The 12,931-nt window shown below is 38.3% G+C and overlaps 1 protein-coding gene across 2 annotated transcripts; it reads right to left on the bottom strand.

The window, feature by feature from the left end:
- Positions 1-273: 273 nt before the first annotated feature.
- On the bottom strand, positions 274-12,729 carry LOC120322669 (mitogen-activated protein kinase 14-like). Of its 2 annotated transcripts, XM_039378553.1 has the most exons (8): positions 12,592-12,729; positions 11,499-11,557; positions 11,012-11,123; positions 10,464-10,493; positions 9,983-10,030; positions 9,419-9,533; positions 8,293-8,364; positions 598-2,672 (listed from the first exon to the last, which is right to left on the bottom strand). In XM_039378553.1, exons 1-8 carry the CDS (start codon positions 12,604-12,606, stop codon positions 2,512-2,514), a joined length of 612 nt encoding a protein of 203 aa, XP_039234487.1. In that variant the 5' UTR covers positions 12,607-12,729; the 3' UTR covers positions 598-2,511. The 2 variants fall into 2 exon arrangements, with proteins under 2 accessions (XP_039234486.1, XP_039234487.1); XM_039378552.1 differs by lacking the exons at positions 598-2,672; positions 12,592-12,729 and adding an exon at positions 274-586 and having other exon boundaries at positions 11,495-11,557.
- Between the last annotated feature and the right edge of the window lie 202 nt (positions 12,730-12,931).

Below are 12,931 nucleotides of genomic sequence, written 5' to 3'. Positions count from 1 at the left end.
GAAGAAAGAAGAAAGAAGAAAGAAGAAAGAAGAAAGAAGAAAGAAGAAAGAAGAAAGAAGAAAGAAGAAAGAAGAAAGAAGAAGAGAAGAAGAAAGAAGAAAGAAGAAAGAAGAAAGAAGAAAGAAGAAAGAAGAAAGAAGAAAGAAGAAAGAAGAAAGAAGAAAGAAGAAAGAAGAAGAAAGAAGAAAGAAGAAAGAAGAAAGAAGAAAGAAGAAAGAAGAAAGAAGAAAGAAGAAAGAAGAAGAGAAGAAGAAAGAAGAAAGAAGCTGCACAACACGGCACACAATACAAAACCAACTCACATCCACACTCTCCCGAGTCTCAGAAGTCTGTAGTTGGGCACGCACTGTCCAAATCTCGAGACTTTATTTAGTACAAAAATCTTGCTGAAGAGCAGGTAGTTAATTGCCCACCCCATGCCACATGCAAGCATAGAATTTATAGAAGAGGTGAACACTAAGTGAAGACCTGCCCTGCAAACCCCCCTCATCTGCTCAGATCTCACCTCATGGCTGGGCATCCTGTTAATGAGATATGCAGGGGGTGTTCCCGTCAGACGCATGATCTGCTGAAGCTGGTTAATATCTTAAGTGCCTAGTCAAGGGCTTTGTTAAAAACAGTGCAAAAACCATTTTAAACACAAAACAGTTGCATACAAAGCATCTCTTCTGCAAACCACAAGGCAAAAGCCATATAGGCAGGGCCCACTAATTTTTTCAGCTACCTGTGAGAAGTTAAGCAATTACCCTAGTGAACACTTGAAACAATGGAGGATCACTGATCAGTTGGTAACTGCCAGTACAGGAAGTATTTCTGTTCAATAAAAGCACTATTACACTCCAACATGGTTGCATTCACATTTCCCAAAAGTTTTAAGCCATCAGAGTAGATGTTTCCTTCAGCTGAAGCTACACCTCAAAATTCTTCCTAGGCCGCTGAAGCTATATACAGCTTCAGGAAAATGAACAAAAATTAAAACAGAAACAAAACCTGTATCCTCTGCACTGGTTACCAGCTTTTTTTTACCTCCTCCCTGCATGGAGAGTACTTTAGTTTTTTGTGGTGCGAAGTGAAACTGGTTCACAACTGACACCTGAACAGCTTTGAATGCACTTTGATATGTGGGCGAGGTGAAAGCAAGCAGTAAGTGCAAAATTAGCAAAACACTAGCTTTGCATAAGACTGATGTCAGTGAACAGGGAAAGTGAGAGCAAGTAAAGTAATGCAGCAGAAAAACAATTTGTTATAGTGACACACTAAAGGCCCTCAAACACGTAATAGTTTTGCATTCCCCATACAACGGAAAAAAATTGTAGAAACAGTATTTTACTGGTTTTTTTTAACAGACTCTTGTTTCAGACCTCAGTAAGAGCAATTTTTAACTATTATTGCACAATAAATATAATAAAAGACCCACTTCAACTTACATATGCAAACTAATCTTTTGCTTAATTTAGTCAACCTTTCAGTTTATGTCTCTTGCTAGTCCCCCTGTACTTCAAACACCAGACTGGCCTTAAGGTCAGTTCACAGAGCAACCAAAGCAACCTGCATTATTCAGTTCTAATCTCTCCAAAGGCAGAACATCCCAGGGCTTTTTAAATTGGTAGGATATTCAGCAAGTTGACCAATTTATTCAAATTTGCACTGTACATCTACCTTCTTCACATGTAATCCAAGGCTAATCTCACACTTTGTATTTACAGTCACTGTTACAAGAACAGGAACATAAGCTGCAGCACTAAATCTTATCCCCACTCTCCACTGCTCTGATCCTCTGCTGTGCATCACAAACAGCAGTGACTTGCTGAAGCACCGCCAGTGACCCCTGTGCCAGCTCACTGCTCACTGTGCATTAACCTGCTACTCCCAACTGCTACGGAGTTTATGCACTCCACCTTCACAAACAGGTAAAATTAAAGGCCATTTTTAACCCTGTCTTTGCAGAAGTTCACAATTCAAGATTAGTACAATATAGCAAATGGCAATATGGCTGTTTTTTGCTATTACCTTGATAAAAAGGGCCCCATATAGCAACATCCTACATAGCACAAGTAGTTATATGCTCAGCAGACTATGCTGCGTGCCCTGGAAACAGCTGCTAGATACAGGCATCCAAAAGGCATTTTATGCTACAAAAACAAAGATAGTGGCAGCAGTGTTTCAGGACTTAATCACAGCACAGAAGGGACTGTGTGTGTTTACAGGATAACACACTTGCTCCTATTTAGAGAGATCCCTGGGTACATAATCTGGAGAAGTAATAATAGAGATAAGCCTCAAGCTCTTAGCTGTGAAAAATATTTCCCCAGTAATATCTGATCATACAATCCACAAACTCAAAGAAAAGTCACAAAGCAGTAAAATGGGAATATGAAAGGACAAAATCATACCATGGGCAGAGGTAAGAGGAATAAAGAACAGATACACATAGCATAAGAACTCAAAGCCATCCAAGAGCAAAGAATTGCAAAAGAATTAAAATAACAGAAAATAAATCCCAACACATACTACAGAGAGACTACGGGAGAACAACACACAAACTTGGGACTTCTGAAAGGGCAGATATCACAATCAAAGTGTAAACTCACAGACTCTGAGGAGATTTTCTTCAAAAGCTCAGGCCCTGGGGTTCCAACGAGTCTCAAAATGAGCTTCAACTGATCAATATCTAATGATGGACCATAAAGGAAAATGCTGGGAGAAATCAAAATGAAAAGCGCAACATATCACCCTATTAATGTTGAAAATTAATTCCTGCCAAGGCCTCGACTGAAAATCTATTTTAAGCAAACCATATTAATTCCTCTTGTTTACAACTGAATACCCCTTTATAACTCATCTCTCTGTCAGACAGATTGAATATCTTGTCTACACATACAAAACATGCATTGCATCCTTAACTATTTTGGAGCAGAACTCTAAGATTTTGCCCCACTGGCACAGGATCAGTTCACATGCTCCCTTCACCCCTTCAGGCCCCACACCAAAGTGGCCGCAGTTAGCAGGATTAGGTTGCGTTAGTGACAGCTGAAGTAAAGCAGAAGGCTGAAAAGGGTAGGCACTAATATTAAAAAGAAAGCCAAGGCCTTTTGTGAACACCTTCCAAGATAATTTAGCCACTTCTAAAACTTAGAAAGTAAGAAGATGATTGGCCCCTGCTCGTAACCTCCAGCATTGCTTCACCTGAGCATGGGGCACAACTTTCCCAGGCCCAGAGCAGCTGGGCTGCTGCAGCCGCCAGAGGGTACTGACCTCTGCCAGCCCCTGGGATCAGGAGGGCCAAAGCACCTGCACGTCCCCTTCTGCCCTCCAGACTTGCTGGAGCAGCAGAGAGAAACAGAATATGGGCTCAGGTTTAATGTATCTATGTGGACAGCTCTCAGGATGTAACACTGCAGATGCAAAGAACATTTACTCCAGAACAGAGCTTCCACCAGGTCACATACCAGTCTGAGCTGTCCTCTTTAACAAAGCCTAAGTGACAAAATGTACAATTGAGTGGAGGAGAAAAATAGGTCCATCAAAGACACTGTTTTATGTCTAAAACTCAAGATAGTAAGGAGACAAAATATCTTTTTAGGAACCATTAACACAAAATCTCTCTTCTTCCCTGAATTATCCTCCATTGTGATTTCAGACTGTCTGTAATGTTTACATTTGCTTTAATTATACCAAACTAGTTACACATTTCCCTTGCAATAAAAGTAGTCTACTTACTAGACAACCTTTTTTTCTGGGATCAATGCCTTCCTGATGATTTAAGATACAGCTACCATTTCCTGTTAGAGTATCTTTTAATTTCAGTACTACAAGGAACTTCAAAAACTGTCACCTGTTTAAAAAAAACAAACTGAAAGACAACAACTCTGAGTTCCTGTAATACTGGCAAACTGTATATGAAGGAAATCACCAATATTTTGCTAAAACCTTCACATTTTGATGTAAACTCCGGTCTAAAGTTTTACATATTAAATTAATTAAAAGCCTTGGAAATAGTTTGTCAGAACAGCTGATTTAACTTCTCACTTGTCAAGTTTCTTGGCCAACTTGTAGCTACTTAAAGCACTCACAACCTAAGCGTAAACCCAATGTATCTAGCTGGATTTAGCTTAGCTGAATTGGCAACTCTTAATTGTCAATGCTTAAAATGAAGTCAGAATACCCACTCACTGGTTTAGGAGAAATAGCAGAGGGCACTATACTAACCACAACTGACTCTTAAATTGGCTTTTCTCCAGTGCTATTTAAAACAGCCCTTACATCTTTCATTCATTCTTGTGCAAGACACAGTTGTGTAAATTTCAACTGCTAACATGCCTCAGAAGTCACATGCCATACCTCAGTTTAAATATTTAAATTACTTTAAAGGCATTTAAAATCGTGTGCACCAGGTATGCCCACAATATTGCTGCCCCATTTACTACTGGAAGTTACTTGTGTAATATGCTTCAGTGACTTCTGAGATAAACAAGAGAAAACACAGGATGTGTAACTGGCACTGCCACAGGCCTGCCGAAATCCATCCCTGCTTCTAGTTTCAGGCCTGCCATCTATAGCCTGCTGAACTGCAGCATTCTTTAACTACAGGGCCTACTACATCCCAGAGAAATCAGCCATAAGCAATTAAAGACAGGAAAAAGATGTAGTAAATAGAAAGCAGAAGAAAAATACCACCACATGTGCATAGAGAAGGAAAGCACAGCATGCAAACCCCAAGTGCCATCTCCAAGATACTCCCAAGGACTGATGAGCCTCAGTGATTCTAAAATTCAGAAAACAACCTGCCATCACCATTAGCAGCAGACATCATAGGATTGTAAGAGCTTATCCAGACAAAGCAAAGTTCAAAGTTGTTTTAGCTGCCACCACAAGCAAGAATAAGACATAATAGAAGAATAGGTAATTTCAGACTGGTTAGTTATCATGAGACTCATACTACTGAATAGAAACAGTAATAAAAACACTCTTCAGAGTTTAAGGGAATACAGTCAACTTAAAACATACAGAAAAACAAAATTGGCTAAACTAGTCCAAACAGTTCTAGATATTCTTATTTTCACTTTATATGATTTTATGCGAGTCACACTGTCAAAAAGAGTCAACTTTCCTACTTACTCGTGTGAATCATTCACATTACAAGAGCTGAAAAAATTTAATATACATGTTTAGCAGAAACTGATCTTGGTATAAGACAGATACAATAATACCAAAAAAAAAGCCTCTATCTATGACTCATGCTAAAAGCCTAAAGGACTCTGATTTTCATTACCTCATTTTTTTGTCTCTGACTAGTCTTTCTCACAATCTTGCTCCCCTTCTCCGCCTCCTGGCAGAGATCTTACCAATACTGGAAGTCCATCTTCCATCCAAATATTTCTACCCATAGATTACAATACAAATAATTCAATTACCTTGCATTCAGTTTTAAGTTAAGAGTACTGTAACAATACTGCAGAGCTAAGACCATATTAACCATTGGGGGGGTTTTCCTAAGAGTAACTCAATTCTTGCTTTACATCAATGACAGCCATGTTCAGAATCTCTACAGATTAGGTCCTTCAGAACATTAAGTTCAGCATTAGTTTATCAGTGGCATAATCATCACAGACAGCATTGAAGATCATAATCTCAGAATACAACTTTATTACTTACCCAATTAAATGGACTGTACAGCTTACCCATACTGAAGCTTCTTACAAGTAACAGATGCATCTCTGCGCCGTATAAAGAAATATGTGATGTACTGTAAATAACATCACACCATTTCTGCCAGATTCTTGGCGAAGGGGACCAATACTTCAAACAAAAGAACCATCTAAACAGAAGGACGATCATCCTGAGAAGTCATTACGTATTCTGTCACTGTCTCTTTAATTTTAGAAACGTGAAGCTCTAGAGTCAAAAAAATGAACATCTTGAGACCAAAAAGCAAGAATTTCAAATTTTCAGGTGTCAAATAGGAGCAATTTCCAGCTTCCTGAACACACAGAACGCAGAGTCACGTTGCCTCCAACTGCAAAGAGAATTTTCTAGAACTGCAGTGGATTTGGACATACTGCAAGAGGCAAGCTTACTTGAGGCAAGCAATACTTACTAGAGGCAAGCTAAATATACCTTGAATTATGTATGTTAATAGTATTTGCAAAGTCACTAAGTCAGCAGTTGTGTAGAGACACTGCAGGAGGAACACAGGCCTCAGCAAATCTGCGGGTACAAAGAAGTTATAAAGAGCCCAGAACTATCCAGCAGTGTCTAAACCTGGAAAATTTCTTAAAAACTTTCTTCTAAAATCATGCATATATTCAAAGAGCCCTCCAAGACAGGAATAAACTAGAGCCGACTGTTATCTAACTTCTGCTTGCTGTCTTTAGATGTCAGCAAAACTGGGATGAAAGCTGACAGCTTGGGTCCTTTCTAGATCCTTGGATGAGTGTTACATGCACAAACAAGATTCTGAACCAACGCTGCTCCCCTTATAGTTCTAACTTCACAATCAAAAAGCATATACATTTACCTGAAGTGGGAAACCACACACACAAACTGTAAGAACTACAGTACTACAAAGTTTTGTCTAAAATGGGAAAGGATTGGGCCTTATTTTTCTTAAATCTCACCATATTTTCTTAAATCTCAGAACAGAAAAAGCATTTAATTAAAAAGCATTGCTGCCATTTGCAGAAGAAATTGTGCATTTAAAGTAAACAATCACGAGCATCTGCTGGGAGATATAACTTAGTGAAGTATAACAAAGCAAACAATTTAGATCCCAGAAGTAAACTCTATTTTGCGTTGCAGATATTATTTGCTATAATTTACAGCTAAGAACACAGTTGGAGAAAAAAATTCTCAGGCTTGGAAGATCACTGTTGTTCAAGTCATAAAGAACTCATCATGAAGGATTTGTTACACACTGCAAATCCTATTAGCAAATATTTTAGCTGCAAGTGTCAAGATTTTTAAAATCTAAAGTGCCACTGTTACCAGAGTCAAATAATGGCAACAGCTGAAAGACTTTTGCTTTGTTTGAATCAACAATCCTTGATCTCTCAGTTTTTCTTGAAAGAAACAAATCTGTCCAAAGCAACCTACACATGCTCAATCAGTGGATAGAAAGAGAGCAACTTTTTTTCTAGCTTTGAAGCCACTTTTGTTTTAGTTCAGTTTCTGTCTGACAACAGAAATATACAGCAGAGATGACTACAGAGTGGAATACAATCAATTCAACAAATATGGAGACAAATTATGAGATGAAGACAACCAGAAAAATAGGGAAGAGGATAAAGTTACAGCACACTGAAAAGGGAGGTTACTGTGTCAAAGCTGGAATGAGAGCCTTTTCCTCGAGATGCTTTCTGAAGGCAACACAGTAAACAGAAGGCCAGCACTTCCAACGCTAGTGTTCTTTTCATCAAGTGCTAACATATTTGAATTAACAGACATAAATACTAAGAAATTAATAAAAGGTACTAAAATAAACAAACTGTGGCTGAAATAATAAACTTTGGTCAAAGGTGGGCAATGTACTTTTCTCTGGCAAATGAAGTCCTCTAGGCAATGAAAATTCTTGCCAGTAGTAAATTACCCTGCTATGCTGTGTGCCTGAATGGAGAAAAGCTGTTAAGAGCAGCAATTTGCATCAAGTCTCAGTTCCAACTTCCCAGGGAAAATGTGACCAAATCTCAGAAACTGTTCTCATAAATTTGCCAAAGTGTCCTACCCAGTCCACTTTGATAAGGCCAAAAAAAAATAATTTTGAAAAGACGTTATTCGAGCTTGATTTTCATATCAATACAAGCATGCTGTGAAAGAAGGCTCACAGTCTGTTTACAGTCAGGTGTGGAAGCAGAACCTAAACATTTCAAAGCAATTTTAATGAGAACCTTGGCACTAAAGAATCTGCAAACCCACTGCTTTCACAGCATACCCACAGGACAAAGAAAAGCCAGAAGGGATGCTTCGCATTTGCTAGAAACCTGAAGCAAGACAGGATTCTCAGCAGACAGCCATGCAGGTATTTTCTACAAACTCAACTAATAAATTTAAATAAACTTAAAGGAAAGTAACTCCCAGAAACAAACAGTATGTGAGTAATTCTAGGGATGCTAATAAATAGGAACAGATGTGCAGCAAAATCAAGAACTCACCTCATCGTACTGGAATAGAAGCCATTAATTTGAAAACAAACAAAAAAGTACACAACCAAACACACAACTTATTTTCTTGTCAAGTATGTGAAAATGAATATCTCTAACTTCCATTTCAAAAAATGTATTACTTCTAAAGGATACGGTCTGTACCAGGGAACAATGTTCTTCCAGTCAACAGTTCAGCCATAATGCATCCCACTGACCAAATATCAACTGAACAAAATAAAACAGAAAACAAAACAACATAATGCATGAAAATACAATCTCAGTAGAATCACCCTGTCCAACTACTGCAAACAACTCCACCCTTAAATAGTCTCATGGCATTGAAGCAATCTGAAATACACTGCAAGTTAACTAATACAGTTCCATAACTGTGTCATCTAAAACTTGTACAAACAACAGATCAGGCAAACTACTAGATCAGGCAACTCTTCCTTCTAGAGAATAACATGAACTGAACACCAAAGAGCTGGGGAGGAATCTATATAATCAGAGGACGAAACCTGTCCAAGACAGCTCTGAGAAATGAATTTGCACTTCGCCTTACATAAATTCTACCCAAACAACCACCAACTCTTATAACAGAGATATAAGACAAGCCTATATACATGCAAGAGGAAAGAAAAAAGAAAAAAAGAAAAAAATATTGACGTATGAAATTGGGGTAGCACATTATTTTGTATGGTGCATATGCTGTCCTGTACAAGAACCATTCTCAGCCTTCGTTTTTTCTTCTCTGTGCCTGATCTGCAAATAGGAAGTGCGGTGTGCTGGAGAGAAGATACTGGAAACTGTGAGGAAGATAAAACTCTGAACAAATGGCTAACAAGAGAGGAAAGGATAGATTTATATACTTTTCAATCATTTCTTCACAGCATAACTGCAGACATTTTTCAGTGTATTCCCAGCAGCTTCCTAAAAGCACACCTTCTCATCCAGATCCATTCCAGTCACTTACTTTAAAAACTACTATGCTAGGGAAAACAATGGATAAATGCTGACAATATTTTACTGATGGCAGTTTCAAAGGTTCATATTTAAAGCCGTCTTGTCAATGCTATCCCAATGATTCTTGACTTACATCTGACAGACTGTGGTTCAAATACCAATTCTATGACTTGCTTCTTTTAAGCTCCCTTACTGAAGCATAATTACCATGACTGCTGACTTATTCCATCAAATGGAAGGGAGCATGTACAAGGACAATCTCTTTGTTCCCCACCATTCAGAAACTGAAAAGCCTTGTGTTAGTTAGAGGCATTACCTGTCTGGTTGTAATGCATCCAGTTCAGCATGATTTCAGGGGCCCTGTACCACCGGGTAGCCACATAACCCGTCATCTCATCGTCTGTGTGTCGGGCCAAGCCAAAATCCAGGATCTACAGAAAAGACATACACCAACTACTGCAGTGGAACAATGCAAACCAGCTAGAGCAAACAATCAAGCAATCACTGGAATGGGGAGAAGAGAGGTAGTGGAGCTGCAAAAACAGATTATGAAACCAAATTTCACAACCAGTTAAAATACACTAGCCTAGAGCAGTATAGGACTCGACAATAAGAATTACGTCTCAATATCTTGTCTCCAAAGCAACTAAACCCAAACTAAATCTATTAGCTCTTCACTTTCATTATGATTCATTAGAAACACAGAAACAGATACAGAAAACACATCCTTACATCTCTTTACATCTGGGAAGCACATTAGTATCTTGGGCTACAAAAGTATTTTCAAAAGGAGTTATTTTGACCCTTTAATTGCAAGGGACATCCACGCAGCATTCGCTCAAATCTCAGTCAAACCAATCAGATCTTGTGATTACATTACCTTTAGCTCACAGTCTTCATTAACAGCTAGGTTACTAGGTTTTAAATCCTAAAAAATTAAACATCAACAGTGTTGTTTCACAAGTCTGAAGTAGATAAAAATATAAATGCAGATAGAAATATAGATTCTAACTCAGTGTAAATACCAACTCTGGGTAAAGTATTTTATCAGAGTCAGAGATTTGACATCCTCAGACGTGTTACATATAAGCAAAAATGCATAAAGGATTACTGCAAAACCAGTGCAATATATGTATATTAATAGAAAAGCTACTTCACAAAGATACAAGCTGAACACAGGCAGAAACAGAAGTTACAGATCTTGATAATCACTTCCCATGTTTAATCTTTTTACTATTTAACCAAACTAATTCTCAGAAAATTTCTTCTGGCTTCAATCAGTGCTACATGGTAAAATTCTCTGCTTCATTTTTTAAAAACATTGTTTCCTGTACCAAAACAATCTTAGAACAAACACTCACCCTGTGTATTATGTCAGCTGAATGGATGTACTGTAAAAAAAAAAGATGATAAATTTTATATAACAGTCCAAGCAGCCTCCTTTTCATTTCTTCGGTAGAAAATATTGCCCTACACCAGCCCACACAATTCAAATGCTACAGCTTGTCTGCAGAAGGACCTGGCTGTGTGTCTGTAAGTTTTAAGTAGGTAGGTGTTCCAGTTTGTCTCTCATTAGGAACACCCAGGAGTGCTGTCACCTGAGTGGAACCACACAAGTAAACAAAACTGAAGAAAGGGCAAATTCATAGTCAGAGCAGATTGTAGGGCATCAGTTCATTGTTTTCCAGACTCTGCCCCCAGGAATACACAAAAATAATAGGAAACCTTACTGATATAGAGCTCCAAAGAGCTATAAAATGAAAGAACGATAATATAAAGTTGTCCTACGATACATTAGGAAAGTTACAGAAGCCCCACTGTGTACTCACAAGAATCTCTGAGGACATAACACTCCTCAAGAACTTGCACCTCCTGTTGATGAGCATTTGGGTAGGACAGATGCACGTACCTTCAGCCCCCGAAGAATCTGGTATATGAGAAACTGCACATGATCATCGGTGAGCTTCTGGCATTTCACAATGTTGTTCAGGTCTGCTCCCATAAGGTGTGTCACCAAGTACCTATTATCAGAAGGAAACACGTGGGCTATGAAGCAATCTCTTCAACAGGATTAGGATGAAAATTCTCTATGCATCTCCAGTAGCAGGGCTGACTGTCCCAAAGCATGTTAATGAACAAAATATGTCCACCACACTTTAAATAATGTAGCAGATTAGTACACTGATTCCAACAGCACTGGTCAATAAAACACACCAAGTGAACAAGTTTGACAAGGGCAATAGCTTAGGATGTCCTAGTATCTTTGTGCTGGAATTCAGAATTATTTGTGAATGATGGCAGATGAATTAAGGTGTTAGGTATTTCTGTAATAATCTGGGAGACATAAAAGAAGATACAAAAGGTATTTTGTTGCAGTCTTCAGAGAAGTTACCTACACATCATTGAATTCTTCTAGTGACTTGGCAGGGGTGAACACATCCAACAAGCCAATCACCTAGAAAGAAAATAGTAAAGTTGTGAAACATATTCATAGCATAATATGATACAATTACTAAGATCCTTTGTGGCATAGAAGCTACTCCTTCCAGTAGATGTTTTTATTTCCATCTGCTCAGTGTTGTGCTTTATGTAAGCTAACGAGGCCTTCTGAAACTTGAAAATATAATGCAGACGCACTTGAGTGCTCTGCAGGTTCATTTACTTGCTCAAGATCATAATGAACTAGACTACATACAGGATATAGAAAACTACCTTATGCTCAAGCCCCTTAAACTGCCATACTTTCCAGATTTGCACGTGATGAGACTTTTTGCTCCACTGCATGTAATGCTTGCTCCAAACAGTTTGCAGTGTATAAATATGTTGGTGTGTTAATGTCACACACACAAGAAATGGGTCAGCCAACTGTGTTCTATACCAAATGCAACTTATATCAAAAAATAGTTCAACATAAACTTTGTCACATTCTGTTTTGTTTCCTTGTTGATGAAAAGCCATCTAATTTCCACCCCTTCACCACCACCCCTTTTTTCCTCTCTATTTTACCTACAGGAATCTAGTGAACATCTACTTCCCACCCTTCTGATACAGGCAAGCCAAAACAAGTATTAAAAACCCTCCAGAAGCCGCTAAAAACAAACTTTGGGATTTTTTTTTTTAAATAAATGCTTAACATAACAAAAACTGCAGTTTACTACAGCAAGCAAACACAAGAATGTAAGTGACATCATTTGTGTCCCAAACCTTTATGACAGCATGAACTTGCTAAACTGTAACTTCAAGATTATATTCTATAGAACATTTAAGATTTTTTAACACAAAATTGGCTATTGTGGTTTTTTTGGGGTTTGGGTTGTTTTTTTTACTCTGCATGCTTTTTTACAACTATAATCCCTTGGACTACTGCAAGCTTTGTATTTAGCATTAGGAAAAAATCATATGCAGCAAGATCTTAAATACAATCATGATGGATGCTCACTGGATAGTCCAACTTCAGAGAAATATTTCATACCATCTCCTTCAACTTACATTTTCGTGTTTCATGTGCTTAAGCAACCGCAGCTCTCGGTAGGTCCTTTTGGCATGGATGATGGACTGAAATGGTCGGGACAGCTTCTTCACAGCCACACGCAACCCAGTTTTTGTGTCAAAGGCAGAGCTACAACAAAGAGTAATCAAATTATCCAAATGAATTCTTTATAAATGCCTTCAAATCCACACTTAGAAACTCTAGGCAGCAGCTATCTAGATACTGAGTCACAGTCAACACCGTTTCTGCAATGAAAATAATTTCTAGGTATCCTGGTCCATAACCTGCATTCCCACCCAAAATCCCCACATATTTACACAACTGTTGGTTTCTACAGAA

The sequence above is a fragment of the Pipra filicauda genome, unplaced genomic scaffold, assembly GCF_003945595.2.
Source record: "Pipra filicauda isolate LSUMZ 115617 unplaced genomic scaffold, ASM394559v2 scaffold1406_size14484_pilon, whole genome shotgun sequence".
NCBI classification, from domain to species: Eukaryota; Metazoa; Chordata; class Aves; order Passeriformes; family Pipridae; genus Pipra; species Pipra filicauda.
Note: the sequence above shows the minus strand (reverse complement) of the source record. Positions and strands in the feature narration are given on the sequence as shown.